The sequence below is a fragment of the Pocillopora damicornis genome, chromosome 4 (assembly GCF_964200805.1).
Source record: "Pocillopora damicornis chromosome 4, jaPocDami1.2, whole genome shotgun sequence".
Taxonomy (NCBI): Eukaryota; Metazoa; Cnidaria; class Anthozoa; order Scleractinia; family Pocilloporidae; genus Pocillopora; species Pocillopora damicornis.
In genome coordinates, this window is record NC_142673.1 from 26,548,414 (window position 1) to 26,575,890 (window position 27,477).

Sequence of the window (27,477 nt, forward strand, 5' to 3'; positions counted from 1 at the left end):
TTTCTTTTCACTCATTATGGTGATAGCGAAAATGCTAATAATAATAATAATAATAAGAATAATAATAATAAGAATAATAATAATAATAATAACAATAACAACAACAACAACAACAATGATGATGATGACGATATAATCAATCCAATATTACATAAATGAAAAATTAGAGAGAAAATTGGGTGGAAAATGATCTGCTTTATCACCATTCTCAGACCCCTTGTTTATTCTTCATTCCAAATTTTTTTGTTTGTTTTTTTTTCTTCTTACAATCTAAACTGTGTTGATAACCTACAAAACATTCAAAGTTTTAGAGAGAAGGGGAAGGGAGTTGCTCAGTATTTTCTTTGTTTTTGCGGCAGTAGAAAGCTAGGAGGCTAGGGAGAGGAGAGAAAGACATTTGAACCAAGGAGGTGAGCGACGGTCAAAAGGAAGGGGGGGGGGGTGTGTGTCTGTGTGTAAGGAAATAGAAATCTCGTCCTTCCCCGCCCAGTATTCGCCCATTAGGGAGAGCTTCCGGGAGTTCCCAAACACGAAGTCAATAGTAGCAATTTTCGTGCACGCCGAAGGCGCGAGTTCTTCACGCCAAAGTGTGCGCCGTTACCATTCCAGCTGTTTACGTAAGGTAACACCCCTGCAATTTTCTTCTAAGACTTAGAAATTCTGAAAATGTTTTCATTTTTTTTGGGGGGGGGGGGAGGGAGGAGGAGGCAGAGGGGGATATTACTCCAAGCCGGCCTGGACTCCATTCCCCTGCCCCCCTCCCCCCCCCCCAAAAAATAAAAACAAGGACAAAGTAGTTCAAAAACACCATAATCACTCGGAGTGCACGCTGTTTGGAGTTGCTAGTAGTAGTTTACGTGAAATTTCGCTATCACTTTCAAGATAAGCGAACGAAGGGTTTCAGTGTTAATAGCGCAAGCATAAAGTGCTGCAAGGTATCCCCGGAGAAGAATCCTCGACAGTGGCAGCGTTGTAAAGATGAAAGACAAAGTTATAGTCTTGATGAGACTTCGCTCCTTCACGACAAAAATTGCGGAAAAATGTTGCCTAAGTAAAAAACAATTTGGAACAGCGTTTCAAAACACAATTCCCCAACCAACCCCTTTTCCTCACCCGACCCTCGCCACCCCTTACATTCACCACAAAACTACTTTCTGACGGCCCAAAATGGCAGCCTGGTAGTCCCTTGCCGATTTCTCGTGACATCCTTGCTCTGCGTGCCATCATTTGGGTTGTCGTCTGGGGAAAGACTTCCTCCTTCTTCATCTGAAGAGTCATCGTCACCGTAAGCTACAAGCGAAGCTATTCCTGAAGACTGGGCAGTCACGTCCTCCTCTGTCTTCGACTTTTTTACATCAGCTTGGGGCAAAGGCAAGGATGGAGCCTCTCGTTTGCCTGTGGTCGGAGGAAAGACAGGCCACAACACAAAGCAAATACAGAACAATTCAAGTAAAAGTAAAAAGAGGAAGTTAGGTTACCAGCATCACAGAGTCCACAGCAATTCACATGAAACAAGAACAAAATTCAAATTAGTATGAAAATCAAAACAACACAACGTACTAATGTTACTGTCATTTATCTTAAAATAACAAGTAGAGGTTGAAGGTGACTGCACCGTATGAACACCGTGCAAAAGAGCAAAAATATCTAATTATTGTAACATCTATTTTTTTGTATGGCATAAATCAACCCCATGTGCTACACGTAGCTCATAACAAGTTAACCTCTATACCTTGGTGGGTTGCCCCCACAATTTACCTGGGCTCACTTGTACCCTTGGGCGGAGATAAACCCTAACAATGAAACTGTCCTGTGTTTGACAACAGGTAACCCACAATCTAATATGCTGACCATTAGGCCATGTGTGTAATACGACCACGAGCCAGAACCTCAGCTGCGAAGTGGTGAGAATAGGGCAGACGATTGTGTTCTATAATAAGGCTGTCTCCTTAAGCTGGAAAAGTAGAGTGAACCTTAAACTCCGGTTTGATACTCTATGAGGAAAGATCGCCCTATCTTTTCAGCGCGAGATTCCTTTTCTGGTTTCTTAGATTCCCCTTCTGGTTTCCTAGATTCCCAGGGTAACAATTGGGAGTAATCCTTTCCTCATAGAAAGACAGCCTTTGCTGAGCAAGTGTTTTTCGCAAAATAACTGAGTAATAGCCTCATTCTCTTTGGTGTTATTATGGACCTAGCACTTATCTTGAGCTCATGCTCAGTCAAAAACACATGTGTAACTGCAGTGTTAGTGGCAAGGCACAGAACTTACCTGCTGGTCTATTACGGGTCGAAGAGATTGCAGAAGCAGGCAAAACATCTTTAAGAGGCAATGGAACGGCAAAATCGTGCTCTTTAGGCTTTTTCTTTATGACAGGCATGACTGGAGGGGGAGGCATGAGCTCCGAAGATTGTTTTTTGCCGTCAACAGGGGCAGCTTCACCTAGATTTAAGATGGAGGAGTCCTAGAACAAAGTCATCAATAGCAGACAGAGGGAAAAAAGAACAGACATGTTAGCACTGACAAACGTGAACGAGGCTGCTGACAAGAAAGAACACTGGCATTAGTATGACTACAAAGTATTCACGCCAAGAGTAAAATGTTTCATCGCAACAACGCAAAGTCGGTTGATTCAGCGTGGAGAATGTAAGGCTAATTGATGTGTCCCCGTTTTGGATTTGGATCTTTAGTAAAGGAAAGCCTGGGTACAAGTACGGTTCACACTACTAGGGTTAAGATTACAAATCTTTTAACGATCTACGCTGTCCGTGCTTCCACGATGTGCAACAAATAATCTAAGGTGTGATCCAGTGGAGGCAGTGTGGCCGATTGGTTAAGACCGACCTTGCATGATTTTTCCCTCAACAGGCAAATTGCTGATATGAACCTGCATCGTGCATTCACAATGGCGTTTGAACAAGACGATAAAAGCAATATGGCGATACTAAAAAACATCAAGAACAAGCCCAAAGCACCTGATGTCTTGGGCCACTTGTTGAACTCTGATCTTGAGCTGAAGAACCTTTAATTGGTATCTGAATTCGAGTTTGAACAAACATTGTGAAAAATCAAAGGGAAAAAGACAAAAAGACAAATTGTTAGCAACTTTATAAGACAACTTCGTAGGTAAGACAAAATCTATCTCTGTACTATCAACATAGCAAACGGCTAAACAAAGAGTTATTGCGAACAACAGCAACATTAACATGATGCAATGCATTCCAAAAAGGCACCTTACATTCTGTGCATGAGCATATAAACGAAAAAGGTGCATCTCGTAAAATGACTTAGCTCTAAGGTAGGGCTAACGCTCGAAACGTTAGCTGTGAAACTCTTTATGATGGCCGATTTTCATGATCAACTCAACTGACAAAACCAAATTATTTTGTTTCACTCCCCCACCGACGCAGCACCATAGTTAACAGTATTTCGAAACTTACCCCCTTTCATGATTTAGGTGACTTACCTTCTCTTTGAACTTTCTCTTGGGTGGATCAGGGGGCTGTACTGCTTCTCTTTGATATTTCTCTCGGTCTCTGCAATTGGAAAGGAGATGGTAAAGTAAGGCGAAGAACAAGCGGGAGGAACGCTTGTAGTGCAAGGTAACACTATGCATGGGAAGTGAATCTTAGGGAGGAAGAGCTGTTCTGTTGTATTTTTAAAATCTTATGATTAACATCAGTTACGACTCCCTTCAGAAGTTAGCCGTAAGCTTCCCTATCAGGTTCAATTTTCAGTTCGGTTCAAAGACTTTAGTATTTTAATAATCTTATCGGTTCAGACTTGTCGTAGATAAAATCAAATTTATCTTAAAAGCTAGCTGCCCTCACAGTGCTTAAACAACGAGAAATATGCTCAAAGCGCTTGATTTAGTTGGGTTGACGCTAATTTCCGACCATTTTTTCGGTATATTGAATGAAACAAACTAATTTTTTGGTTTCTCTGTGGTATATACTAAAACATTTATTCGCCTCAGTGTCGATGAAAGTGGTGAATACTTACCTCGTCACCTCTACTTCGGTGAATAGGTGTTAATTAAAAAAATCCTCTCGCAGCTTACCACGACTCGTATTAAGTTAGGCGGGCCGAACGAGAAGATATTTGGCTCGAGGTCCTGACGTACGGACCGAGCGCAGCAAGGTCCGTACTTCATGATTGAGAGCCAAATAATATTTTCCCATCCGGCCCAACCACACTTAGTCAATAAGTACTTAACCCTATAAACACTAAATGCTGAAAATCTCGAAAATTTGTCTCAACCTAAAAACAGGACGCAATAGATTCTGCAATCAAAGTATTCCTTTGTTTTTTCGAGTTAGAACAAGAAACTCACAAAAAAAAAAAAGCACAATCTTTTTCACCCCTTTCTTTCCTTTAAGTTTTTGCAACAAAGCCGTGTGAGCGCAAGACCGGACGGCTTTTTACGAACCGTCAGCCCATTCGGCCCTACACATGTTAGCTTTCACTATGGTTTTCTATGGGATTGCCCGCGGGGCCGTCAGGGTCATTTAATGAGATAGATTTATTGGAAACTAATGATACCCTTCAGATGATGAGGTTGGTTCTCCAGGTTGATATTCGTTTTCTCTTGAAGGAAGCTAAAGAGAAAAATTGTACAAAATGGTTAGAATGATAATACTTAGCGCAACAGAAACGCCAGGTTAACTCATTTCATGGGATTTTCACGGTTCGCTTCTCACTCTACAGTCAACAGGAGCATGTAACGTGAGAGTACAGATATAGAGCTGTTTCGAGAAACGTCATCGGAAAAAAAAAAGCGTGACAATCCGAAAGATATTTTGGGAGGTTTTCAGGTTACGGTTCCTTGACCTCAGGATTTCACGAAAATTTGAGAAAACGTCACTGTAAGGACGAGGCATCGTGGGTTTGATGAATTTATTTAGTTATTTGACCTAATTCATTGATTACAGGTTACCTAGATTGCCTTTCGAGATTGTCTCGAAACAGCTATATACAGTGTCAGGAGGCCTTCGGAGGGAGCTGAGAATCAACCATAGTCCAAAATGTACTTCAAATTGAACTTCAATTCAACCATAGCCTGTTCTATGGGATGTATTCCCCTTTTCCCTTTTGTATAAACACGATTAAGCGTATCTCCTTGAATATCTCACGACGTATTGAATTCGGATTTAGATCACAACATTCCAGGATAACCTCTGATATCTAAGTAGAAAAATACCACAAGTAGAGAAAATTAATAACTCAAATACGAACCTGAACAGGATCATGAGTTGGGTGCTGAAAAGGGGCCTCTGGCTGAGGCCCATATGGTGATGGTCCAACTGGAGGTGCTCCAAGGGGAGGAGGGACAGGAGGAAAGCCAGAATATGGTGCAGGTCCCCTAGGGGGTAAGTTATTGGGTGGTCCCCGATTGCCATAACCAGATACTAAATAATCATAAACAATGGAATAAATTATCATCAACGATTTTAAATAAACAAGGTTGAGCAAAATCTTGTGATTTGTAAGTGGTAAGCTGGTAGTTAATTGATCAATGTAACATTGTCAAATCAGAACATGTTGATCTACCCAAGTTCAATACTTTTAGTATCACCAGTAATAAGATTACAGCGTTTGCTTTGACATAGTGATTGTGGCTGCATAGGGTAGCTGGATCCCTTATTTTCAATGGAACAGAATATCCTTGTGAAGAATATCATTTGAGGCAGAACCCAGAGAGATTATATACATGCTATTTGTTGGCAGTTATTTGCAGATAGAGTGGTATGCTTAGAGCCAATGAAAATTCACAGAAAAAAGCATAAAATATAATGACACTTATGTAATGCATTGCATGGGTTATGTTGCAATCAAGTGCTTTCCATCAACATGTATTTTGTTTGTATCAAGGCTACCTAAAATTTAAAAAAACCTGGCTTATTTCCATATAAATGGAAGGAGAATACCAATTCATGGTGTATGTGCAGGTGAACTGTCCTCTCCTGCACGTTGTGAATACCAGATAGATTGCTATTACTCTGCACTATTGACTTTACTAGGCACTCAAAACTTCAAAACTACTTTGGACAGAATCAACTTTATCTCCTCTCAAACCTGACCTGTATAATAAGGGCAGCTTCTAATCTCAGTGACCAAGATTTAAATTTGACTCTAAGCCTTTGGTATGGTGTGTTATTTTTACACAACTTCACAACAGCTGGCACCTACCTGGGGTTGGAGGGGGCCCATATCGAGGAGGGCCAGGAGGTGGAGCACCATGGTGCATTGTTGAGGGTGGAGGCTGTAAAGAGAATGGTAATGTTATTAAATTTAACATAAATGCAACTCAGAAATCTGGCTACAGCATATAAATACACATGGAAATCAGATTCTAAAACACTAGTATAAAGAGTACGGAGAAATTGCTTGCACTTCCATAACCAGCTGAACAGTAGTAACACTTTAACCCTTTAAACCTGAACATCAGTGCGCAAGTTCTCCATACTGTTTTCCATACATTTCCTATGGTGCTTTCAAGGAGAGGTTGTCTACAGATCACAAGCTTCTCAAGTTTGCTCTCATTTCTTTAATCTTAAGACCTAACTGTTTGACTCAGAGGTTTTACTTATGGGAGAAATTAAATGCTTATTGCTCTCTGGGTTTAAAGTGTTAATGAAATGTTACCCTGCTACTTGAAATCGCTCAGGAAATACCTGCATCGGTGGAACATGATAAGGATTGCTGTACAGGTATCCTGATGCTGGGGGAGGCTGGACAGATTGTGGGTAGCCATTAGCTGGAGGTTGTGGTGGTCTTGGATATCCATATGGCCCAGGCTGTACAAAAAAACAACACATCAAACTGTAACTGATGGGTTCACAAGAGAAACGTACAGCAATTTATCAAACTAATAATTTATCAAACTCCAATGCATTGGAAATAGTCGTAATTTCCTCCCAGCCACCAGTTCAGGAATGCCAATCACTCAGAAACAACACACATGTACAGTGTACATGTCAATAAAGTCTGTATTGTTAAACAAAAAGTTACCACACAAATTTGTATTCAAGCCAGTTACAACTGATTTTCTTTTTACTAACCTGATATCCTGAAGGTGTCTGACCAATATTGTTTTGGTTTCCAGCTGTTTGAATGACAAACAGATATTTTTGACTTCAAAGACACATTTAAAATAAGTCAAAAGCAATAAAAAACAATATGTGCCCTGTTTAAAATTATAACAAACAATACTGACTAATTTTTCATATATTTACAGTCATTCATCACTTCACAGGTTTATCACAAACCAACATAATGAGCAGCAGCCAGTTGGCATGTTAGCTCAGTTGGTAGAGCATTGCACCAGCATCACAGAGGTCATGGGTTCAAATTCTGTACAGGCCTTATTTTCACTACTGCTTACATACACTGTAGTGTTCATTACTGTGAAGATCACTTTCAAATTCAATATTGACTAAAACTTGAAGGATGAAGAACTTGTAATAAGAATAATTGTGGTCAGTGTAAGTAGGTGCCACAAAACCTGATCCTGTGGCACATGATCAACTTGACAGCTTAATATTGGAGGGCAATATCAGCAGATGGCAAATCTAAACCACCATCCCCTTTCTTAACCCTCCATTGAAAAATAAATTGAGCATATCCCAAGTTAACCAAGTACCAAACAGCAATATTTCAAAACAGTGTATGAATCAAGCTAGGGTTTCAATAACTTTTTACCATACCCAGGTAAAGGTGGTCATGCCTGAAAACGGAGGCTATAAGGCAAAACCCAAACATGAGAGTCTGATCACAAGCTTAACAGACGAACTGGTAAGAGATCTTATACTGGGTGGTAGACTGTCAGAAACCAGCTTTTATGGAAACCCCTGTTCAAGTATGTGTAAGTACTACAGTACCTATAGAACTAGGCCCACAGAAAGACTGTTTTAGTGCAAGTAGATTGTGCATGAATTGTGGGGTTTGAATTCTGACAAATGTTTATTCCACAGAGTTTGCATTTGTTCCAGACTCTACATTTATTTGTGCATACCAAAAATCATACATTGAACTGATTCTGTTTTAGGAAGGTGCACATGTAATCATCATTCACTATTCATACTTGTTATCATTTTACAAGTAAACACCATTTGCTTAGTCCAAGGATGAAATGCCAAATGCCTTTGGCATTCCTCCTTTGTACTCAGCTAAAGTGCTATAGTTTATTAACTTGCAATCCAATCACTAACCATTCATATATGGTGAATACCCATAATGTGATCTTCTTGTTTGCTCAAATGCTTTGTATTCTGTATGAACCTAAGAAACAATTTATATGATCACTAAATAGAGAATATCATTCCATTAAGTATCACTGTTAATCACAGGATAAGACATTTATTCCTACTTGATGTGGTCAAAATGCATTAGTTGAACACCAGAAATAGGGTGCTGTGACATGAATCATAAGGTGGTTATTAAGGAATTATAATGTGTACCAAACAGTCAATATCTAAACTCATATCAACCGGTAATCTTAGTTAAAAATAATTTGTTAGTTTTGCGCTTAAATAGAGTTGGCTATAGCATCCAAACTCCTTACTTGAATAAAATATCATTGTCACTAAGAAACCATTACAGTACTGTAGTTTTCCAAAGAAACAGAACCAGAAAAAACCTTGAGTTAATTCATCATCAACCTTGACTTTTTTTCACTTCATGCTGCATTCTGTTTTCTTTATTTACTAAATCAATTGAGCAGATTATTTCTTTGCTTCTTGTGCTACAAACCAAAAAACACAACTAGGAACTTACTGTTTGTATGAGATTTTCCACTAATGTCTTTGCTGCTGTTAAACCATCAACTCTACCATGACTATGAGTGCAGACACATTGAGAGAGATGGAAAATAAAGATACGTTTATTTATCAAAACCGTTTTGGTGCAGTAACTTAATTAAGTTGTAGAATGAACATGAATTATGTGATTTCACATTCATATAAAACTCTACATCTTTCTAGCTAGTTGATGATGCAATCAGAAAAACATACACTCAGTTTTTGTTTCTCGACATCAATTGGTCACAGCATGAATATGATTAAATATCTAAATGGTGTATACCCTTTGTCCTCTGTGCTATTCATTCAAGAAATTAATCTTGGAGTTTAGCGGCATGTATTTCATTTATAAAATTAAATCTAGTTATCATGAGGAACAGCGAGAATTTTGGTAAAAACTTGCAGGATGCCCTTCACCTTTCATTTGTCTTCAGGAGTCAAATGCCCCAATAAAAAAAAAATTAATGCTCACCTTATATAGATGTAAAGTGCTTCAAATGCTTCTTTTCCAGATGTAGGTTCAATATAGCCTGATCCCCGACCACGAAGTTGAACCTCGTAGAACAGAAAATAAATATTATAACTTCACTGACCACATCTCATCAAATTAATGATGTTTGGTGGTCTTCTTGAATAATAGAAAACCAAGGCTCTTACTGTTTTTACCTTTTGTACTTTGATTCCTCTCTTTGGTGTTTTTTGGTTTTTTATCTTGACAGATATTAAGTAGCTGCTACCTCACAAATAATGAAAATCTCATCCTATCCTCTAAGATCTTAAACAAGAATTCAGTGTTCCCTTACCTTTGCTCCTGTTTGCATAGTGATATGCTGAAAATATGACCCCTGAAATACAATAAAAAATAGTCTACTGTCAAATGATTTTGAATGTCACTGTGAAATCTTTACTAAACAAAGACTGACCATCTGGTACATGAGGTGATTATGACATTACAGCTACCGCATTCACATGCTTGGACACATTTCTGTATGCTAAAATTAAATTCAAGACTTTCTCCAGACTAAAAATAAACATGAATTGTAAACATACAATAACTAGTTGATCACACAATTGTCTGCTTCATACCCCTGGTCCTTGTAACTTCTCTTTAACATTAAACTCAGGTAAAGAATTATCCAGACCAACAAATACTTTGTCTTGAACATAGTGCATCTGTGATAAAAAGAAACTCGAATGATTCTGTAGATGATAAAAACATTACAGCTGTAACACAACCTGGCCCCCATTGTTCAAAGGGTGAACAACTCCCTCCGCTGAATAAATCTCTGTCTGAAGGATAGTGCAGTACGTTCAGCTAACACTTATCTGCTGGATAGTGATTCATCAGTTGGAGAGCGGTATATGCCCTTTGAAGAACTAAGGGCAGTTTAGTGCAAAAGACTTAGTATCCTATCTGTAAAAGCTAAGTTTTTTTGTTTGTCTCACGATGTAGTCATGTGTGAAGGATCTACATCACACGTGACTACATCGTGAGACAAACGAAAAAACTTAGCTTTTATCGTTATTCACCATGATGAATAACCACAACCTTTTCTACCCTATCTGTGTGAGTATTTTTTTCTAGCAAGTTTACTTTCACTTACAAATATTATACCATTTGACACAACTAGAATGAATAAATAAGTTACTTACTAGTAGTAACATCAGACACACTGCAGTTTTATCTCATCTTGACCTTTAGCTTTTGGTCACTGCCTCATTTTATGCTGACCATTAAATTTCCATTTCTTAGCTTAAGCTTCACCCTCCCCACTCTTGCAGCAGGATGTATATTCTCTATACTTTACTCTATACAATTTCATGAATTGTATCAATATTCATAGTCATTCCTCTTACCCCGGGAGGTAATGGCTGTCTGTCAAACATTGGTGAAGGTTGGTTGAAAGCAGGTGTAGCTGCAGGTGATGTCACAGGCATCTTCTGAGGCTGAGAGGGTGGGAGAACATTGACGTCTGCACCAGCCATTATCTCTCGAATCCGTTTCACAGCCACTAGAGAAATATTCAACATGTTTATTATACCAGATCAGACAAACCAAGAGTGAAAATTATTCTGTGCAGGTATGATCTTTCCTGTGTTCAACTTACAATCAACTTTTTCTTGTGTGAGTCCCTGAACACATAGGTACAGTGGTTTTACTCTGGAAAAATAGAAGTGACATGGTTAGGAAATGTCAGTGATTCTAAGAAGGTGGAAACACAAGAACATTGGTTTCAAACTTAAGAACTACTTCATTTTTAAGCAGACAAAAAGGTTACAATAGACAACAGAAACAGTAGTTAACACTTATTATTTGAAGACTGCCTGCCTCACTTAGAAACATGGAGACCTAATGGTTGGTGCGCTGGACTTTGGGTTGAGAGGTATGGGCCAGGCCATTGTGTTGTGCTCTTGGGCAACACAGTACCCCTCTCCTCCCAGGAGTATAAATGGGAGTCAGTGAATTGTCAGGGAAGCCTGATGAAATGTTGGAGGTAGTTGTGTGATAAACTGCCTCCCTTCCAGGGGGGATTTAAAATGCTCCTAGTCCCATCATGCTAAGAAAACCAGGATAAACTCTAGCTGCATGGGCCACTTGGCTCTCAAACAGACTTTACCTTTACCTGCCTCACTGCTATTGAAAATGTCTCAGCACTATTGAAAGAAGTTGTAATCTACATGAAACTGGTATATTTACCCTGTTCCTTCTGCCTCCCTCTTTTCATTTTCAGACATAAACTTTCCTCTGGTGGAGACAGCAGCTCCACTGTAACGATTGATCTGAAATTAAATGTAACACTGAAAGTTTAATACTGATTAGGACCTTTAATACCAAATGTAACATATGCCAATTCTAGGGATAGTGTTATAATGATAATCACTATCTTAACACTTTAACTCCCATGAGTGACCAAGACAGAATTTCTCCAAACAATATCAATACAATATCAAGCAGAAAAGTGATGAGAATAAAGCAAAATATCAATTAGGTGATTATAAGTTGATCCAATACCAAATTCTCCAAATCAACATCACAAGAACTGTATGTCAGACAGTAAAGAGAATTACTTATGAGATCTTGGGAGTTACAGGGTTGAGCACTAGTAACCCTTGAACTCCCAAGATCTTTTTTGATGATTCTCCCCTTGCAAGTAAGTTATAAGAATTTGGTGATAGATCAAGAGAACTTCTACCTCGGTGAATAGTTTGAGTATACTCATTACTCGTTTGCTTGATAAATACATGGATCATTTAAGGAGAATTTACATGTTAATCACAACTGAGAGTTAAACGGTTAAATTTATGATTCAAAGTTTTCATTAAATTCAAAGTTTGTGCCATGCAACTTTTCATTCTTGATTAGTGGATAAAAACTAAGCTGATTTTTATCAACTGATTTCTTCTTCTTTGAAGAGGGTATCAAATATAAATTGGGTATCCCATTTTGTTGTTATTTTCTGAAACATGAACCTCTCTGGCCAATGGGAACAGGAAAAGCAAGGGCTTCTCTGTGGCGTGCATGTACTTAGTACATGTAGCACTGCAACTTTCTAGTACCAGAAAAATTAACTTTAATGATTTGAAACAAAAATAATAAATTTCTACCTCATCTTGTGTTGTGCCTTTACAGAGGAGAGTGCTGACAAGTCAAAAAACGAATATAAAAATAAATCAACACATGTAAACATAAGAATGATAAAACATGAAAAGAAGTACAAAAACCAAAGCATGGAATGCAAAATACATAAAGCAGGGCATGAAATTAATTTTTTTTCCTGATAGCCACTTGGCTCCTGAATTTTTCAAAGTGGTAGCCAATTCGAAAAAAGTTGCTTGCCATTTTTAAAGATAAACAGAACCTTTTTTCCCCACTGTCTGCCTTCTAGACAGACCCACCAAAATTAAGTTAGGAAAAAGATCTTTTACATGCCACAAAGTGGACACTAGAATGGATGATATACAACCTTCAAGTTCACCTAAATCCAAGATGGCATCTAGTCATCGATCGAGATGCATGTGCTGCATTTTCGAAACAAACTTAACAAGGAAGTTTGCTGTGGATTTATCTTTGCAAATCTTTTTAACTCACTATATCTCTAGGTAAGGTTATGATGAAGCATACTAGTTACCAATTTGGCAACTAATTTTCAGGATTTGGTCCCCAAAGGAAAAATTTAGTGGTATTGGCATCTGTATTAGGCACAATTTCACACCCTGTAAAGTAATAATTGTTATACACTTGATTTCAGCCATTCACAGGATGAATAAGATCATCTAACCTTCTATCAAATATGAAAAAAATTTGGAAAAAATAATGAAAACACGGTAGACTTATCATTACATGAAAAACACTACACTGACATGTTGAATAATTTACCCAACTGGTTTACTGGGAGTTGAAAAGAAATGCTCTTGTTGATAGCATATACTTAAAATATTGATCAACTCAAAAAATATCTTTACATGTTGTATTGATCACTTGTAATTTCTAAGCATACACATGAGCCCAAAGTTTCAAGAAAAAACAAAAGACTTAAAGAATATTTCATGGTATATCACTCAAAAGGGTTGCATATCTGTTATATTTTTCATACCGGGCTGCAGAATCATTTATCTCCACTTCAGCAGTAATAAGATCTTGACTAAAACTAGTGGCACCATTGTTAACAGTTACTGATGGAGGGGGAGTCACTTTTGCTGCTGGTGATGGACGGCCCTTAACATAAACACAATACACAGTGTAACAATGAGAATAAAGTAATATAAACTGACACTGTCAACTCACACTTTCAAATAAATACTTGCCAATCAACCAAAGCAAACATCATGAAGGGGCAATTACAAACTACACTAAGAGATCTTAAGTCTTTCAAATTGTTCCAACTTCTGTGGATTGAACCTAAGTGGTAATCCAAATAAAAACATCCCCTCACTTTTATAAAGAAAATTAACAGTTAACACTGACCCTCGGCAAATTTCCCACACCTTTAGAGGTTCTTTATTTTTCCCCTGCATTAAAACAATTATACTGTACAGCCTTCTTGCAAAACAAACAAATGCTTTACCACAACTGGAGGTGGGTTGCTTTTGGCAAGCTTCCCTTGAGCGGCCAACATTGCATTCAATTTTGCAGCCCTCTCTTTTGCAGCATCAGTAGCTGACATGTTTCCATTTCCATTACTGCCCTCTCCCTTGGCAGAAGGTACATCCCATTTACTTTTTCTTGGACTATAAAATAAAATAAAAGATCATTGAGAAACAAGGTTATGTATATATATCATATTATTAGTTTTCTGCACGGTTACAACAAAAGCGATGAATAGTAGCTTGTAAAGAGTAATTCCTGGGGTTTAAATATCTTTTCTATAAGCAGCTGCCAATGGTGTAAGAGGCTACTGTGCCCAGAAAAGGGGCAGTATCACAAAACCCAAATGTGAGAGCCTACTTGCAGCCTAAATAGACAGCAGTGAGGTCTTACAGGAGGCGGTAGACTTCCACTAACCAGCTTTTATCAAAACACTTGAATTATTAGATTTCTCAAAGACCAACAGTGGGCACTTCTTTCATTACTTCATTTTCAAGTTTAGTTCATGCAACCAACTAGATACTGTCTAATTTGATTATGATTCCAAACATCTCCCTGAAGCATAAAAACACTTTGTGGCAGTCCCTGTAGTTTTATTTCCACTTTAATTTTGTCACCCCTACACTGTAACCTTCTTTTGAAATGAGCTCTTGTAAAGTGGTTCCAAAGATTACTCTACACCTGAACACGGTTTTATTACACCACGTCACCAGGTAGCAAACACATCAAAACAACAGGAAATAAGAGAGATTCCCATATAAGAAAAACCCCGTCAATCAAAGACTAGAATAACAACATTCTCTTAAACATTCTTTCTTGCGAGAGGGCAGCTTCCACATACATCGCCTTCTCAGAAAACGACAGCGATCAAACAGACTTTCGTTGCAAACAACAATGACTCAAGTGACTCCGGCTACCTTATGACCAAGATTCAGGCTACAAAAAGTATAAATCCCAGACTTTTAGAGCTTAGGAAGATAAGTGAGACCTCCGCAACAAATGTTAAAAAATACACTTTGAACGAGAATTTGAGAGATGCGCATGGTGAAAAGACTGGTGAGATTTGAATGCCAAAAAATGGACCAGATTCATACACCAAAAGAGAAACCATACATCCAAATTTTCTTTTCTTCAGGGATTTGCTAATTTTTTCTTAGATGACCCGTGTGAATCAAGATCGGTCAGAAAAGCAACTTACCGCCGGAACGCCGCCATCTTGAATTTCACACGCACTAAGAAAGTGTTGCATGATGGGTTAGAATTACTAATAAGGCGGGAGACTGGTAGCAAAATAATATTTTGGGGGACCGTACAACTGATTGTTATTTCAGGGTTTTGCTGCGATTCCATATTCCATACATCGCTAACAGCTGACCATGAAGAGGGGTTCTTTAATGATATTTCTACTAATGTCTTAAAAACTCCTTATCCAAAGGATTAAATTGTTATTTTTAGTTTGGCTTGGAAAATTGAAAATAGATTCACAGGTAGAAGAAGAGTCGTCTTTGACTGCATTTACAACCAAATTTACCCAACCATCACAGCGAGACACGATCTTTTATCGAGACTACACAACAATACGTCCCACTGCGATACGCGTTCCTTGAGACCCATTCGGCATGTGCGTGACAATAATCGGCAAGTAAACTTTCTTTTCTTCGCTCAGAAAACAAAGCTTTGCTTGCGGGGTCCTATGTGCCGAAAAAAGGCAATAGCAAAAAATTCACTCTCAATTTCTTCGGGACCCTTCTTTCAAAGATCGGGAGCTATTGTAATTAGTACATTTTCAACTTCGATTATTTCATTTCTAGTGGTCTGATTGGTTCACTCAACTTAGTTGCGTTTTAACATTGGATTGCGTTTTGTGTGATTTGTGGCTTATAATATTTTTCAACAAGCAGGTCTCTTAACTACTGCAAAACATTGTGCGGTGTGAGAAATGCGGTCCGTTTCGCACTAATCATAGTTTTTCTTACAGATACCTTTGATCTAATAGTTGATTTGTGTTTCTGTACACGTGATGTTTTCCAACTGGCGGCTTGATGAACAATTAAGTCCATTGTTACAAATTAAAAATAATTACATGGCTTTATTCATTTGTAAAGCTTTGTCAATTCTGACAGCAAGATTTCATTGAGTGCTTTTTTGAGTTCCTTTTTCTCTTGGTATGTCGGACGTGACAGTTTGGCGCGGGTTTTGTTGCAATCCACGTCGATGTTCTCTGTCTATTTCCTGCAAACAAGTTCGAAGCCATCTTCTTCATCACAAACGGTTACTTCTCTACGTATCTGTTTGGGACGTCTTGGACGCTCGTGACTAAAGCGCTGTATGGCAGGGCGCTCTTCAGATAGATGAGATTTCCACACTGCAATGCGCCCGTCCCGTGATCCGGGACCCGAAATAACGAGTCCCTCGTCCGTGAGGCACATAGAACGGACACGGTCCTGGTGAAGAGACAACTCCTAAAATAAAAGGAAATAAAATCGATAATAAATCTGTATAATTTCTACCAAAATAATATGCATGCAAAAATCGCAGCATGCTCATTGGTTGAGAGCACGTCAATTTATCCTGTACTGTGCAAAAAGATACAATTGAGTACAGAAAGTTGAAATTAGATTGATTGACAGGAGAGTTGCGTGTCAAATTGCTGTCAATTGCCTATCAAGTTGATTGACAGGAGAGTCGACAGGAGAGAGAACAACAAAACGAAACGCCGCGCAGGTTGGGAGAAAGTAAATGAGCAGCTAAAATTTGTAAAGTTTTGGGCTTCCAAAACAGGAAGCCCAGATCAAAATTCTCTCGGAGTTTACGCGACAGTTCATACTAAAGACGGAATTCAATCACGAGCCTGAAGGCCTTCATGTACTGGTTACTGCTGTTACGCGAATTATAACTAGGAAAGAGTGCAAACACGCCATCAGTCCTGACAGAAAGTTTATAAGCTCGAAGCAAATTCTTGCCGGAAAATCCCGACGACTCCGGCAACAACACAAAGGTAAGCAGTCGCACCAGTGAATCATAAACACGGCTAAGAGGAAAACTGAGTCAAATTTTTGCATGTATAGTATTAAAAAGTAATCATATTTTTTTTTCGAGTAGTTAGGATAAATCAACACTCCCAAATTTTTCAAAGGTAACAAAATGCACTCGCCCTACGGGCTCCTGCAATCTGGCAAGCCTTTGAAAAATTAAAATAATTTTGGTTTTATCAACTGAGTTGATAATGTGAATAGCCCGAATAGTCAAAGCTGGCGTTTCGAGTGTTAGCCCTTTGTCGTTCGCTCTGACGAAGGGCTGACGCTCGAAACGTTAGCCTGCAGAGCAGGCCTAATTCTGGCGAGCGAATTCTCAGTATTTTCTTAACAAAAATTATGGCCGCAATCTTTGATTTTAATGGCAGGGAAAGGCTGGGGAGAGAAAGAAATTTGTGCCAAGGGGGGCGGACGACGGCCAAACATGGCCAGTCGGATAAACGATCGCGAGCTTATAACGTTTGCTCACCCTAATAAGACGGCTGTACTGCAGGCTATCAAAGCTTAGCTCCGTTGATAAAACCAAAATTATCATGTTATTCTCCCCCATCAACGCAGCACCGCAGTTTTTATATCATTATAGTCAACGATTACACCCCCTTTAGAAACTGCCTCCACCTATACGATCGCAATGCGTGATCGACCAGTGCTCTCAGGTTTAACTGTTTATTGTTGAAAAACAAAAACAAAAACAAAACAAAACAAAACAGAAACAACAACAACAACAAAAACACTGAAGAATACTATCAGAGCATGGCAGTATTTTGAGGAGAACCTATTTCTAATTTCCTGCCTCCCCCCCCCCTCTATCAGATTAATACTTCTCCATCCCCTCCCTCTTTATCAGATCAGTTATTCTTCTTCCTCTTTATTTGATCTTTTTTCCCTATAAACGTTCGCTAGCAAAGGACACATTTCCCAAGGAAAAAAAAAAAAAACCGGTGCGATTACAATCCCGGACAACCCACACTTCAACTCGATCTCTAATATAAGAGAAAGATTTGAGATGTTTCTTTAGCTCTGATTTCCCATCAAGGCATTCCATAAAACACCTGCCAGCTTTCAGACAATCTTAAGTCATTTGAGGAAAAGTCAGATATTAGTCACTCCTAGGAGAAAAAACTTCAAATTTTAAAGTAGTAAATCAACTAACACCAGTAAATATAGAACATACCATAGTAACTTGGGGTTCCTTGACACTTATCACATAGATTTTACCACTTTTACTCCCCGCCCAGATCTAGACGACAAGAATTGGAAAGGTAAGAATTGAATTGAATTAAAAACTTTGTTCTCCTACAAAAAATAGTCGATCGATATCATGGATTTGCTAAATTCAGAAAAATGCCACCAACAGTTTTTGTAATCCGGTTTGAGAAATATGAAACTCCAAGATATACTTGTCTGCTCAATCATCCAGAACGGTTATCCCTTTGGCGCACTCTTGTTACAATAAAGGCAGTGTTACCTTCAGTGATTTTTCAAAGAGATGAATTCTAAAACATTTATTACATCAACACATAAATTGTTTTGAAATTTACCTGAAGGTGCTCCCCAGAGGATTGAATAAAAACAAATCATATCCAAAATACTAACATTCCTTACTTGTAAGGAAGCAGACATTTCCTCTATATGCAAACAAAATTTCTTGACGCTTACTGTTACATGTTTTAAAAGATCTGCCAATCACTTAATGCATGTTGCCTAACTTATAGAGTCACACTAAAAACCAGGCTTTTTACCGTGTTATAATCCACTTTCAGCATGCATGTGAACCCGTTGCATTCGCAAACTATTTGGTGTTTATTTTTATAGGTCACAGTGTTCCAGACAACGACAAGGCCCTTTTTATCACACCCTGTCCAAATCTAAATAAGAAAAAGAAGTAAAAAGTAAATGACTGAATTAATAAGTGAAAAAAAAAAAAAAGAAGAAAGAGAGAAACTGCGAAGAAAAAGAAACAGAAACGTTTATATCATAACAACTATAAGACAGTTAAGATTAAACATTATGCGGCTTAAATTGAGAAGTCACGAGCAGACGACTGACACAGAAATGAAAACAAAAATAAAAATGTAACAAAGGTTGAGCACCAGCAACTGAACTAATAAATACCTCACTCACTAAGGGAAAAAAAGGAACCGAAACGAAGTAGCGTCGTTCAAACCATCCTGGAAACACTAAACCCACACCAAGACAAACCTGCCAAGTTGTCAACCATGACGTGCGGAGATAAAATTTACATGGTTGCCAAGGCAGAGTTTTCACTTACCCCTTACGCCCCAGTATTAGTGTGAAAGTTCCCCATACTGTTCTCTAATCTATTTCCTAATATGCTGTCAAGATTCTGTTTTAAGCTTTCCTCAAATTGATTGAGTTAACTTGTTCAATGTATTGGAGAATTTGTTTAACAGCCAAGAGCTTCTTGAGTTTGAGATCATTTCCTTTATTCTCATAACCTTAATGTTTAATTCGAGGATGATACTCTAAGGAGAAACTAGATGGTTATCACTCCTAGGGGTTCAAAGGTTAAGGGGCCCTTTAGGAACACTCACCTCCTCGTTAGATACTGCACACATGGTGTCCACGCTCATCAGTCCGTCTTCCTTAGGAGTTAACATTTTGGTTTCATTGTTGTCTCTCTTGTAATTTATCACGAAAATATTAAACCTGGTTGCTATGAAAATAAGCAAAAAGGAGGTGCTGGTAAACATGTAATTCAACGCTTCTAGACCTACACAGATATGCAGCTACATAAATCAAAATTTCAATGTAATTTGCCATTAAGAGTGCCGTTGCTCCTGAAGTAAGAATTTGCTAAATCCAAACTGATTTAATCGAATTTCCCGATGACTTGGACTTTCAAACATTTACTACCTTGAATAATCTTTCGTTTTCCTTGGTAGCTCAAGATCGAAAAGTTTTAGTTCTAGCAATTTCTAAAGGGGCACAAAAGCTCTGACCAGTACTTCCATGACAAACCAAGCTGATTTTAAACCGAGGGTGAGAGTCTTCCTTTAAATCAACACTCGAGCCCCGAGACGACTACGACAGGAAAATTGTGGCCATAAAATCAAACTACGTGTACTCATCCCTGGTAACAGATAAAACAGAAAAAGTAGCGTCATTTAAAATCATATTTTGAGACTTAATTACATGTCAAAGCCATTAAATCCCCGGCGAGGTTATTGGAAACCCCAGTTATACCAGTTAGGGCTAAGCTGAATACAAAAAATATTTCGCTGTTCAAGCTGGAATTGCAGGGCAGTGAAATCCAGTCACCCCTATCGTGTTTCAAACAGCTTGGCCTCGATTAAAATCCATTTATGAAAAGCCACTCACAGCAATAATACTGTCACGTACCACACCAGAATGTGTCTCCAACAGCAGCGATCGAGTACAGCGTTTTGCCATTTCTTTGATCCAGCTTTACATGAAGCTAAAAGAGACAACTTTTGTTTAGAAGGGTTTATGATCCATTCATGGATATCGCTGGCACTTCCACATGCCCACAGCAAATGTTTGCATACGCGTGAAATATCGCACATGTACAGAGACAGCGGGCTGTAAAATGCAAAAGCTATCCCTAGAGAATCGTAGCATCTGTAGAAAATCTCTTTCGTTTTTCTAAATTTCAAGTTACAATTTTTCTCTTCTACTCCCCCCTTCGTATTCTTTTGAAATCACGCGCGCTGCGCGTGATTTCACAAATTAGCCAATCGTGTCAAAGAACTTTAACCTTGACATTGGAAAACTTACGTGGACATTTTTCGTGTACTTTTAGTTTTGTTTCCGCGGAGTTTTAGTCAGTTGTTTTGAGCTTTCGTTCGCGTAAATTTGTTACTCCTTTGTTTGGAATTTGTTTGGAAGAGAAGTTTCGGAGTTTTTATTTTAGCCATATGTTGTGGTTCATTTAACAAGTTTAATACATATTTTCTGCGGAGTTTAGTCTCTTTTTTGATAAATGGACTTTTTACAGCATCTCTGTAACTCCAAGTACGAGAACTAACCCAATCTCCCCCCGCAATTCGTGACCTTAGTACATTTGATGCCAATTCTAGGCATTTTATTGTCCTCAGAAAAACTTTTTTTACCTCTTTCTTGGCAGTGAGGGTCACAGGATCCCAGCCTACGATCTGTCCATCCAGACTTGCACTCCACACGGTGGTCTGCCTGTGTAAATCAGACATATCATCAGAGGAAGATAAACTCTGCACTAATTCATTCAAACGTGTTAAGCTTGACATGGAATTGATGATGTTTGCAAAAAAAACTCCAAACCACCGAAGGTCGGTGAACTTGAACCCTGCTATCTTAGGGGATAAAAGAATGGTCTGCAGTCAAGCTGGGTGGCTTATCCGGCCTGACCTTACCACGGTTTCGAAGGGATGAAGCAACTTAGAGCATTGCTAACCCCCTTCCCCCCCCCCCCCCCCCCCGAGTGAGATACCAGTTAATTGTTTCGTTAGTACCCACTCCCCCATTTATACTCCGGGGCTGAGAAAGGCACAGTGATAGTGAACGCATTATATTATTAAAGCATGCCCTAAGAGTCACAATAAACCTACCCTTGACTATCTTCAGTTTTGATCATGTGTGATAGTAAGTCATGGTGTCCTAAAAGCTGTTGATCAGCTGCAAAAGGCAGAACATTTTGTATAACATTTTTGCCGAAGACATTGGAGATACACAATGAACACACATTTAGCTAACATCTTCAAGACCAGACATGGTTTGATGCTACTCTGGTTAGCAGATTGAATGAATATAACCGAAGAAGTTACAATTCAGAGACCCAACGTTCCGACACTCCTTTGGTTACATTCATTAAATCTGTAAACCAGAGTAATATCAAACCATGTCTGATTGTCCACCTGGTTGCCGTGTGAACTTTAATATATCTTCAAGACCACTTGTTAAAAACTGCCACATGTGATTTAACTTTACATAAACTTCATATCATACCGGCACAATAGCCCCCGAAAATGATAGATACAAACCAAACATATTTGCGAAGGAGGTGCTACCAGAGAAAAAAGCAAGCCTTAATTATTACACAACGATACGCATAGAAGCTAGAAAACGGAATGAATAAAGGGGTAAGTTTCTAAAGAAACTGTGGTGCGGCGTCGGTGGGAGAGTATAGCAGGTAATTTAGTATTAACAACTGAGTTGAAAACGTAAACTAGCCACCGTAAAGGGTAAAAAAGCTGACGTTTCGAGCGTTAGCCCTTCGTTCTGACGAAGGGCTTCGCTCGAAACGTCAGAAAACAGAATGGACAGCAAAAATGGACAGCAAGGGCGTAAAAGGACAAAAATGGGTTCCACTTGACACGGGTTTTGTTACATATGCGAAATATAAAGGAACTTTCAGTTTAAGTCTTCATTAAAGGAAATAAAAGAAGGAAGACCGTACACAGCGACGAGAGTAACTCTTTTGGCAGGCGGAAGGTTAGCAGCCAAAATAACACAAACGTCACCAATTCTCTTATCTGCTGAGAATATGTAATTGTTCCTTACCTTTCCCAGTTTGTGTATTGATCACATAAATCGTTGTATCCAAGGAACCAGCCCAAACTTGGTTCTCTTCGACGGCTAACAGACAACTCTGCAGGGAATGCAACCAGGAATGTTCGGTTTACAAATCAGTGGAATTTTACAAAATTTTATCTTTTACTTCGCTACCGAATCACTTATTGGCCCAGAATCCAGTCTGGTGAACATCCTCACGAGGCTAAAAATAAATCCCAATCGCAAGGGAAATCGAAAGTGACTCAGTGAGTCCTCTATGGGGCGTCCGCGCTATCTTTGGCTTAAACAATCAAGGGCCAGTACACCACCTCCCCTCGCCCTTTCCTTAAAAAGGGCTTTTGCACGACAATAAATTTTTATGAACAACTTTGTGTTCAAGGATTTGACCCCAGTCGAGACATTTCATTGTGTTGCCCAAGGTCAGACCAAGTTACCTGGCTAGCAATTTTTCAAACCGGGCCGAACCCACAATCCGGGTTACCTTCCGCCCTTTCACTCGTGTGTACCCATAATTCGTTGTTCACTTACCACCCTATCCTTCGCATGTTTCATGTGCGTCTCATGCTCCCACTCTTTGGTATCTATCACGACAACAACACCAGAGCCCTGAAAAACAAGATCAATCAACATACATGTGGATTATGATGAAGATTAAAATTTGACGGCTCAAACAGGGAAAAATCGCATGAGTCATCGAGACACAATTTCTCCCCACAATATCAATACCATGTCAGGTAGACAAACGATGAAAATAAATAAAAATATCTCTAAGGAGATTATTAATTGATCCGATATCAAATTCTCCGAACTAACATCACAAGAATTGTATGGAAGACAGTAGGGAGGATTACAAATGAGATCTTAAGGGGGCGCCTCTATAGCCTGAAGGATCAGAAGTTGTGTGCTGAAAATATAATTTATTGCAACGTTTACGTCCAAAAAATACTGTCACTCACCATGGCACACCAGACCTTTGGTTCTCTACCTTTCGCTAAAGAAAGAAGACAATAGGGAATACAACGTTTGTACGGAGTTCCATTTGGCAAAGTAACACACGAAACTTGTTTTTTTTTCATTCTTTGAGAAAGGTGTGGAAGTGTTTGGCGTAGAGGGCAAGGGCTTCACACAATGTGTACACAATGCATCTTTAAAGGAAAAACATTTATAACTTACAGGCTCGCACATAAAGCAAAGCCTCCACTGTTGATTTCTCAATGTCCTGAGGTGAGGGGCTCACTCTCTTGTACAACGCCTTAAATAAGTAAAAAGTTTTAAAAAAAGTAAATATAAAACGCATCGAAAAAGTGGCAGCGGCTGGTTCCTCGTCCGCTGTTTTCAGGTCAGATTGGAATTTAGAGTGGAGGGTGGACAACCTGAGAACCTGGAGGAAACCCGGGATCAAGGACGAAGACCAATAACAAACTCGACCCACACGTGACACGGCAGATCGGGTTCAAGAATTGAGAATTGAAGCGGTTTCCCAGTTTTAACTGCGCCAGAGGATTCAAAAACTAACTCCGTTACGCCACTGCACCCTCAATCCTCGCATATCGTTTGAACAATGGTGAGGGATTCTCAAGTTTATCCTCATTATCCCGAAGACAAAGAGATGGTCAAAGAGGCCCTCTCGAGCGCATTGAGGTTGGTTGCATTTCACCGTTTTGAAATCGTCTTACCTTTTCAGTTGCCTCGGTCAATTTATCTATGTTATAGCCCTGCGTGCTAAAGCAGAGAACTTGCTACAAAGAAAGCAAAGATATTAAGAAGAACAGTAATATGTTCAGACTTTCACTTCAATTAAAACTTTTAAAAGAGATTACTTAGAGATATTCAAATTCCTTTCCTAAGAAACAAGAACAACAATGCCCAAGAAAAAAGAAAGAAGATGAATACGTTTGAGGGCAAGTGACTTCATTTCCCTTCTCGTTTTGCTGTTACGGAAGGTATTAAGGGGAATGTTTCCTTTTAAAGCATGCTTAAATTAAACTTTTAATCGAGCCTCCAGAGAAACAAGTAACTCGTTTGTGCAGCGGAAGTAGGCAACTGTGACGCATGAGACATTTACGTCGATAAAGACGGTCAGCAATTCAGAGAAGACACTCAGAGGGGTTTGAGAGACTCAAATCGTAACAAAATAGCGATGGTAAATAAGTTACAGCAATTTGGCCAACTAAACAAGAAATTGAGCGGAGAAAGGAGGTAACAGTGGCGAGTGGTACCTCCACTACGCTGCTCAGGGGATTCAACACCTTTGCTTAAGTTTGTAAACAGTCAACTGTGATATGAAAAGTTGAGACGTTCACAACTCACGAAAGCTTTTTAATACTAGATCACAATTTCTGTCGGTTTCCCGGCGAATTAATCCACACGGTATGTTAGCTGTGCATTTACTAGTACGATGAAAGGTGGGTTTTAGACGAACCAAAGCCCATTTAATAAACGAGTTAGTTTACAGTAAACAATGACTGACAAAAAATGACTTCATGCGATATACATCAAATAAACAAAGAAACAACTATTTTATATTAAATTTTAAATTGTCCAAGTACATAAGAACGTAAATGAAAATGTTATGCAGGGTTTCAATTATCTTACCATTGCAACTTGGTCCTGGTAGTCACTGTTAAAGAAAAAATGAAAGAGAAGAAATTCAAACATGACTACAAGCTTCAAAGAACGCTCATCTAAAGTGATAAACCCAAAAAGGTGCAATGGGGACTTCACTTTTCGGAAAGAGCTCAGAGAGCTGGCACCGGTTGCTCGAAAGTTTTATAACGTTATCCACTGTATAAAACTCTATCCGTTTTGCAATCACTTGTCTGCCGGATAGCGATTTATCCGTTGAATAGCGTTATCCGCCCTTGATGTAACTGAGATTTGGCCAAAATTTACGACGACATAGATTGAAATTTTCGTGGTTACCTTTGTCTGAGAGAATCCGCCATGATGACGTTTTGAGCCGCTTGCTTTACGATTTCCTTGTCCTTGTAAACTTCAAACAAAGAAAAACATGACCGCTTTGAGAAATTTTCGATCGACTGAAGATTTTATTTTCTTTGTCTCGAACATGGGAAAAAGACAAAAGAAATAGTCTAAGTCTCCCGCAAAGGATCAATCCCCCCTAACCCGCAGATTTGGCGATCTGATGCTATACCACTGAGCAACAGAGATCTCCATAATGAAGTTTATAATCAAGGATAGTCATCTTTACATCCCCACCCCTCTCCTTATTTTTGGCCGACAACCGCCCTCTTGATATATATTTCATTCTCTCCCCAGCCCTACGCTGCCATTAAAATCAAAGATGGCGGCTATAATTTCCGTTAAGAAAATACTGAGGACTCACCCGCCAAAATTACCCTGCTCTGCAGGCTAGGATAATAGTGCTTTTGCTTTACTGCGCCCTGTGAAAACTTTCAACCAATCAGACATAAAATCAACTGCAACTTAGCCACTCGCGTTTTTCCGCACTTTAAGCCATTTCGCTGGGTTTTCTTTGAGTTTGTATGAGCTCTCTACGATATTCATCATGAGAGTATTCAACATTTTTTCCTTCTACGCCCAATATCAAAATAAAATAGATCAGCATTTTTTCCTTTCAAGAGTTTTGTTGTTTTTAGAAGCTACGGAGCCATTTCTCGCGCAAATAAAACTGTTGCCCCCTAAAATAAGTAGAAACAACTTAATAATTAAAACCTACTTCGTGCGTTAATGTATCAGATAGTGTTAACCAACATGGCTGAAGACAGAACGCAAGTTAATTCAGTGTGCTTACCATCAGAAATGTTGTATCCTGCTTTCATTTCCAGCAAACAGCTTCGCCAGAAATCCTTCTCTTCCTTTACAAATGCTATGAAAGACACTGGATCACTTTCTGTAAGGGAATAGAGGACAAAAGGTAGGAGCTTGTCAATGTGCTGCTCGTTATAAAGATGTTAGCTTTTTTAAAAGTGAGATTTAATGCACTTTAGTGTGTGCATCGCGACAAATTTATCCCACCCTTCACGCGTTCCCTGATTGATGTTCTTCTCAGTACTCTTCATCCATAGCAATCTTTGTTCCTAATTGAGTCATCATTACCTCTTCATCTTTTTCGTATTTTGTAGTTTGTGGTCTCTTTAAATTGAAGCAAGTTTATCACGTCACCTAAAAAGATTCGAAATAGCGCAACGATTTTTTTTGGGCCTAGGAAGCAGGCGATCGGTAAGAAATCAAGGAACACGCGTGCGAGATAAGGAAAAAACGCCCAAGAATTCTCGCTCGTGCGAGCTAGGGTTAAACATTCGCGTTCCATTAGCACTTACACTACAGGCTGATTCTCGAGCAATACACGGGACATCTATGTCATTCTCAAGCTCACTTTCTTCAATATAATTAATCATATTAAAAGCATCAGTCTATATTTCAAGACTGATAAATGTAAAAGAAATGAAATCCAAGGTTGACTAAAAAAATTGATTTGAAAAAAAAAAACCTACAAGAATTAAAAGTATTAGCGAATCACACGTCAACCGGCTTCAATCACTACATTCTTAATCCGCTGCTTCCTACCGTTTATATCTCACAGACCTTATCAGACTTTTCACACAACTTAAAAGATCTCTCTATATCTGACTTACCAGTGCTGGTTATTCGGATAGCTGTATCTCCACCTAACAACACCCCTCCGGAGTGCGGCTCCACATTCTTTATTTCGTCATTTCTTACAACAGATATACAATGCTGAGTTCCATCCGGCAGGAACAACAATCTGAAGCGAAAAAGAACTTGAGGCTAAAGTACTAGGCACATGAGTCTCCTCCATATCACACTTCTTAACCACGAGAACACAATACTTACTTTTTTAAATGTGCAATAGAATTTCACGAGAGAACACTGACCTGTCGACTGTGAGAACAAGCCAACCCATGCCCTTATTTGTCTTGATATGCTTTGAAATCTTCAGTACAAACTGCAGAGAAAAATTAACATGTAACTATTAACATGTAACCAGGTACTTGGGAGAAAACAAAGAAGAAGCGTTGATGC

General features: G+C 38.9%; 2 protein-coding genes across 3 annotated transcripts in view; both read right to left on the reverse strand.

Moving 5' to 3' along the window:
- Positions 1-114: 114 nt before the first annotated feature.
- On the reverse strand, positions 115-15,143 carry LOC113667320 (uncharacterized). The gene is made up of 21 exons (XM_027183130.2): positions 15,081-15,143; positions 13,863-14,025; positions 13,392-13,513; positions 12,403-12,436; positions 11,495-11,577; positions 10,905-10,957; positions 10,654-10,808; positions 9,883-9,969; positions 9,600-9,641; positions 9,269-9,351; positions 8,774-8,834; positions 8,209-8,278; positions 7,060-7,103; positions 6,673-6,795; positions 6,188-6,260; positions 5,234-5,406; positions 4,541-4,596; positions 3,465-3,534; positions 2,974-3,033; positions 2,270-2,462; positions 115-1,395 (listed from the first exon to the last, which is right to left on the reverse strand). Exons 1-21 carry the CDS (start codon positions 15,095-15,097, stop codon positions 1,148-1,150), a joined length of 2,010 nt encoding a protein of 669 aa, XP_027038931.2. The 5' UTR covers positions 15,098-15,143; the 3' UTR covers positions 115-1,147.
- An 808-nt stretch (positions 15,144-15,951) lies between these two features.
- LOC113667312 (DENN domain-containing protein 3) overlaps positions 15,952-27,477 on the reverse strand; it is a 28,301-nt gene continuing 16,775 nt past the window's right edge. The window contains exons 31-47 of one of the 2 annotated variants that reach the window (XR_016186179.1): positions 27,330-27,400; positions 27,069-27,199; positions 26,225-26,323; positions 25,372-25,441; positions 25,045-25,069; positions 24,126-24,188; positions 23,623-23,701; positions 23,406-23,440; positions 22,978-23,055; positions 22,438-22,525; positions 21,486-21,552; positions 21,012-21,090; positions 20,260-20,356; positions 19,473-19,594; positions 18,660-18,785; positions 18,092-18,157; positions 15,952-16,344 (exon numbers count right to left, since the gene is read on the reverse strand). Coding sequence is in view for 1 of the 2 variants with exons in the window: in XM_089205073.1 (XP_089061199.1) it covers positions 16,108-16,344; positions 18,092-18,157; positions 18,660-18,785; positions 19,473-19,594; positions 20,281-20,356; positions 21,012-21,090; positions 21,486-21,552; positions 22,438-22,525; positions 22,978-23,055; positions 23,406-23,440; positions 23,623-23,701; positions 24,126-24,188; positions 25,045-25,069; positions 25,372-25,441; positions 26,225-26,323; positions 27,069-27,199; positions 27,330-27,400 (1,512 nt within the window). In the remaining variant the exon portion in view is untranslated. The remainder of the gene's footprint in view (positions 16,345-18,091; positions 18,158-18,659; positions 18,786-19,472; positions 19,595-20,259; positions 20,357-21,011; positions 21,091-21,485; positions 21,553-22,437; positions 22,526-22,977; positions 23,056-23,405; positions 23,441-23,622; positions 23,702-24,125; positions 24,189-25,044; positions 25,070-25,371; positions 25,442-26,224; positions 26,324-27,068; positions 27,200-27,329; positions 27,401-27,477) is intronic. The other variant, XM_089205073.1, reaches the window with a different exon arrangement.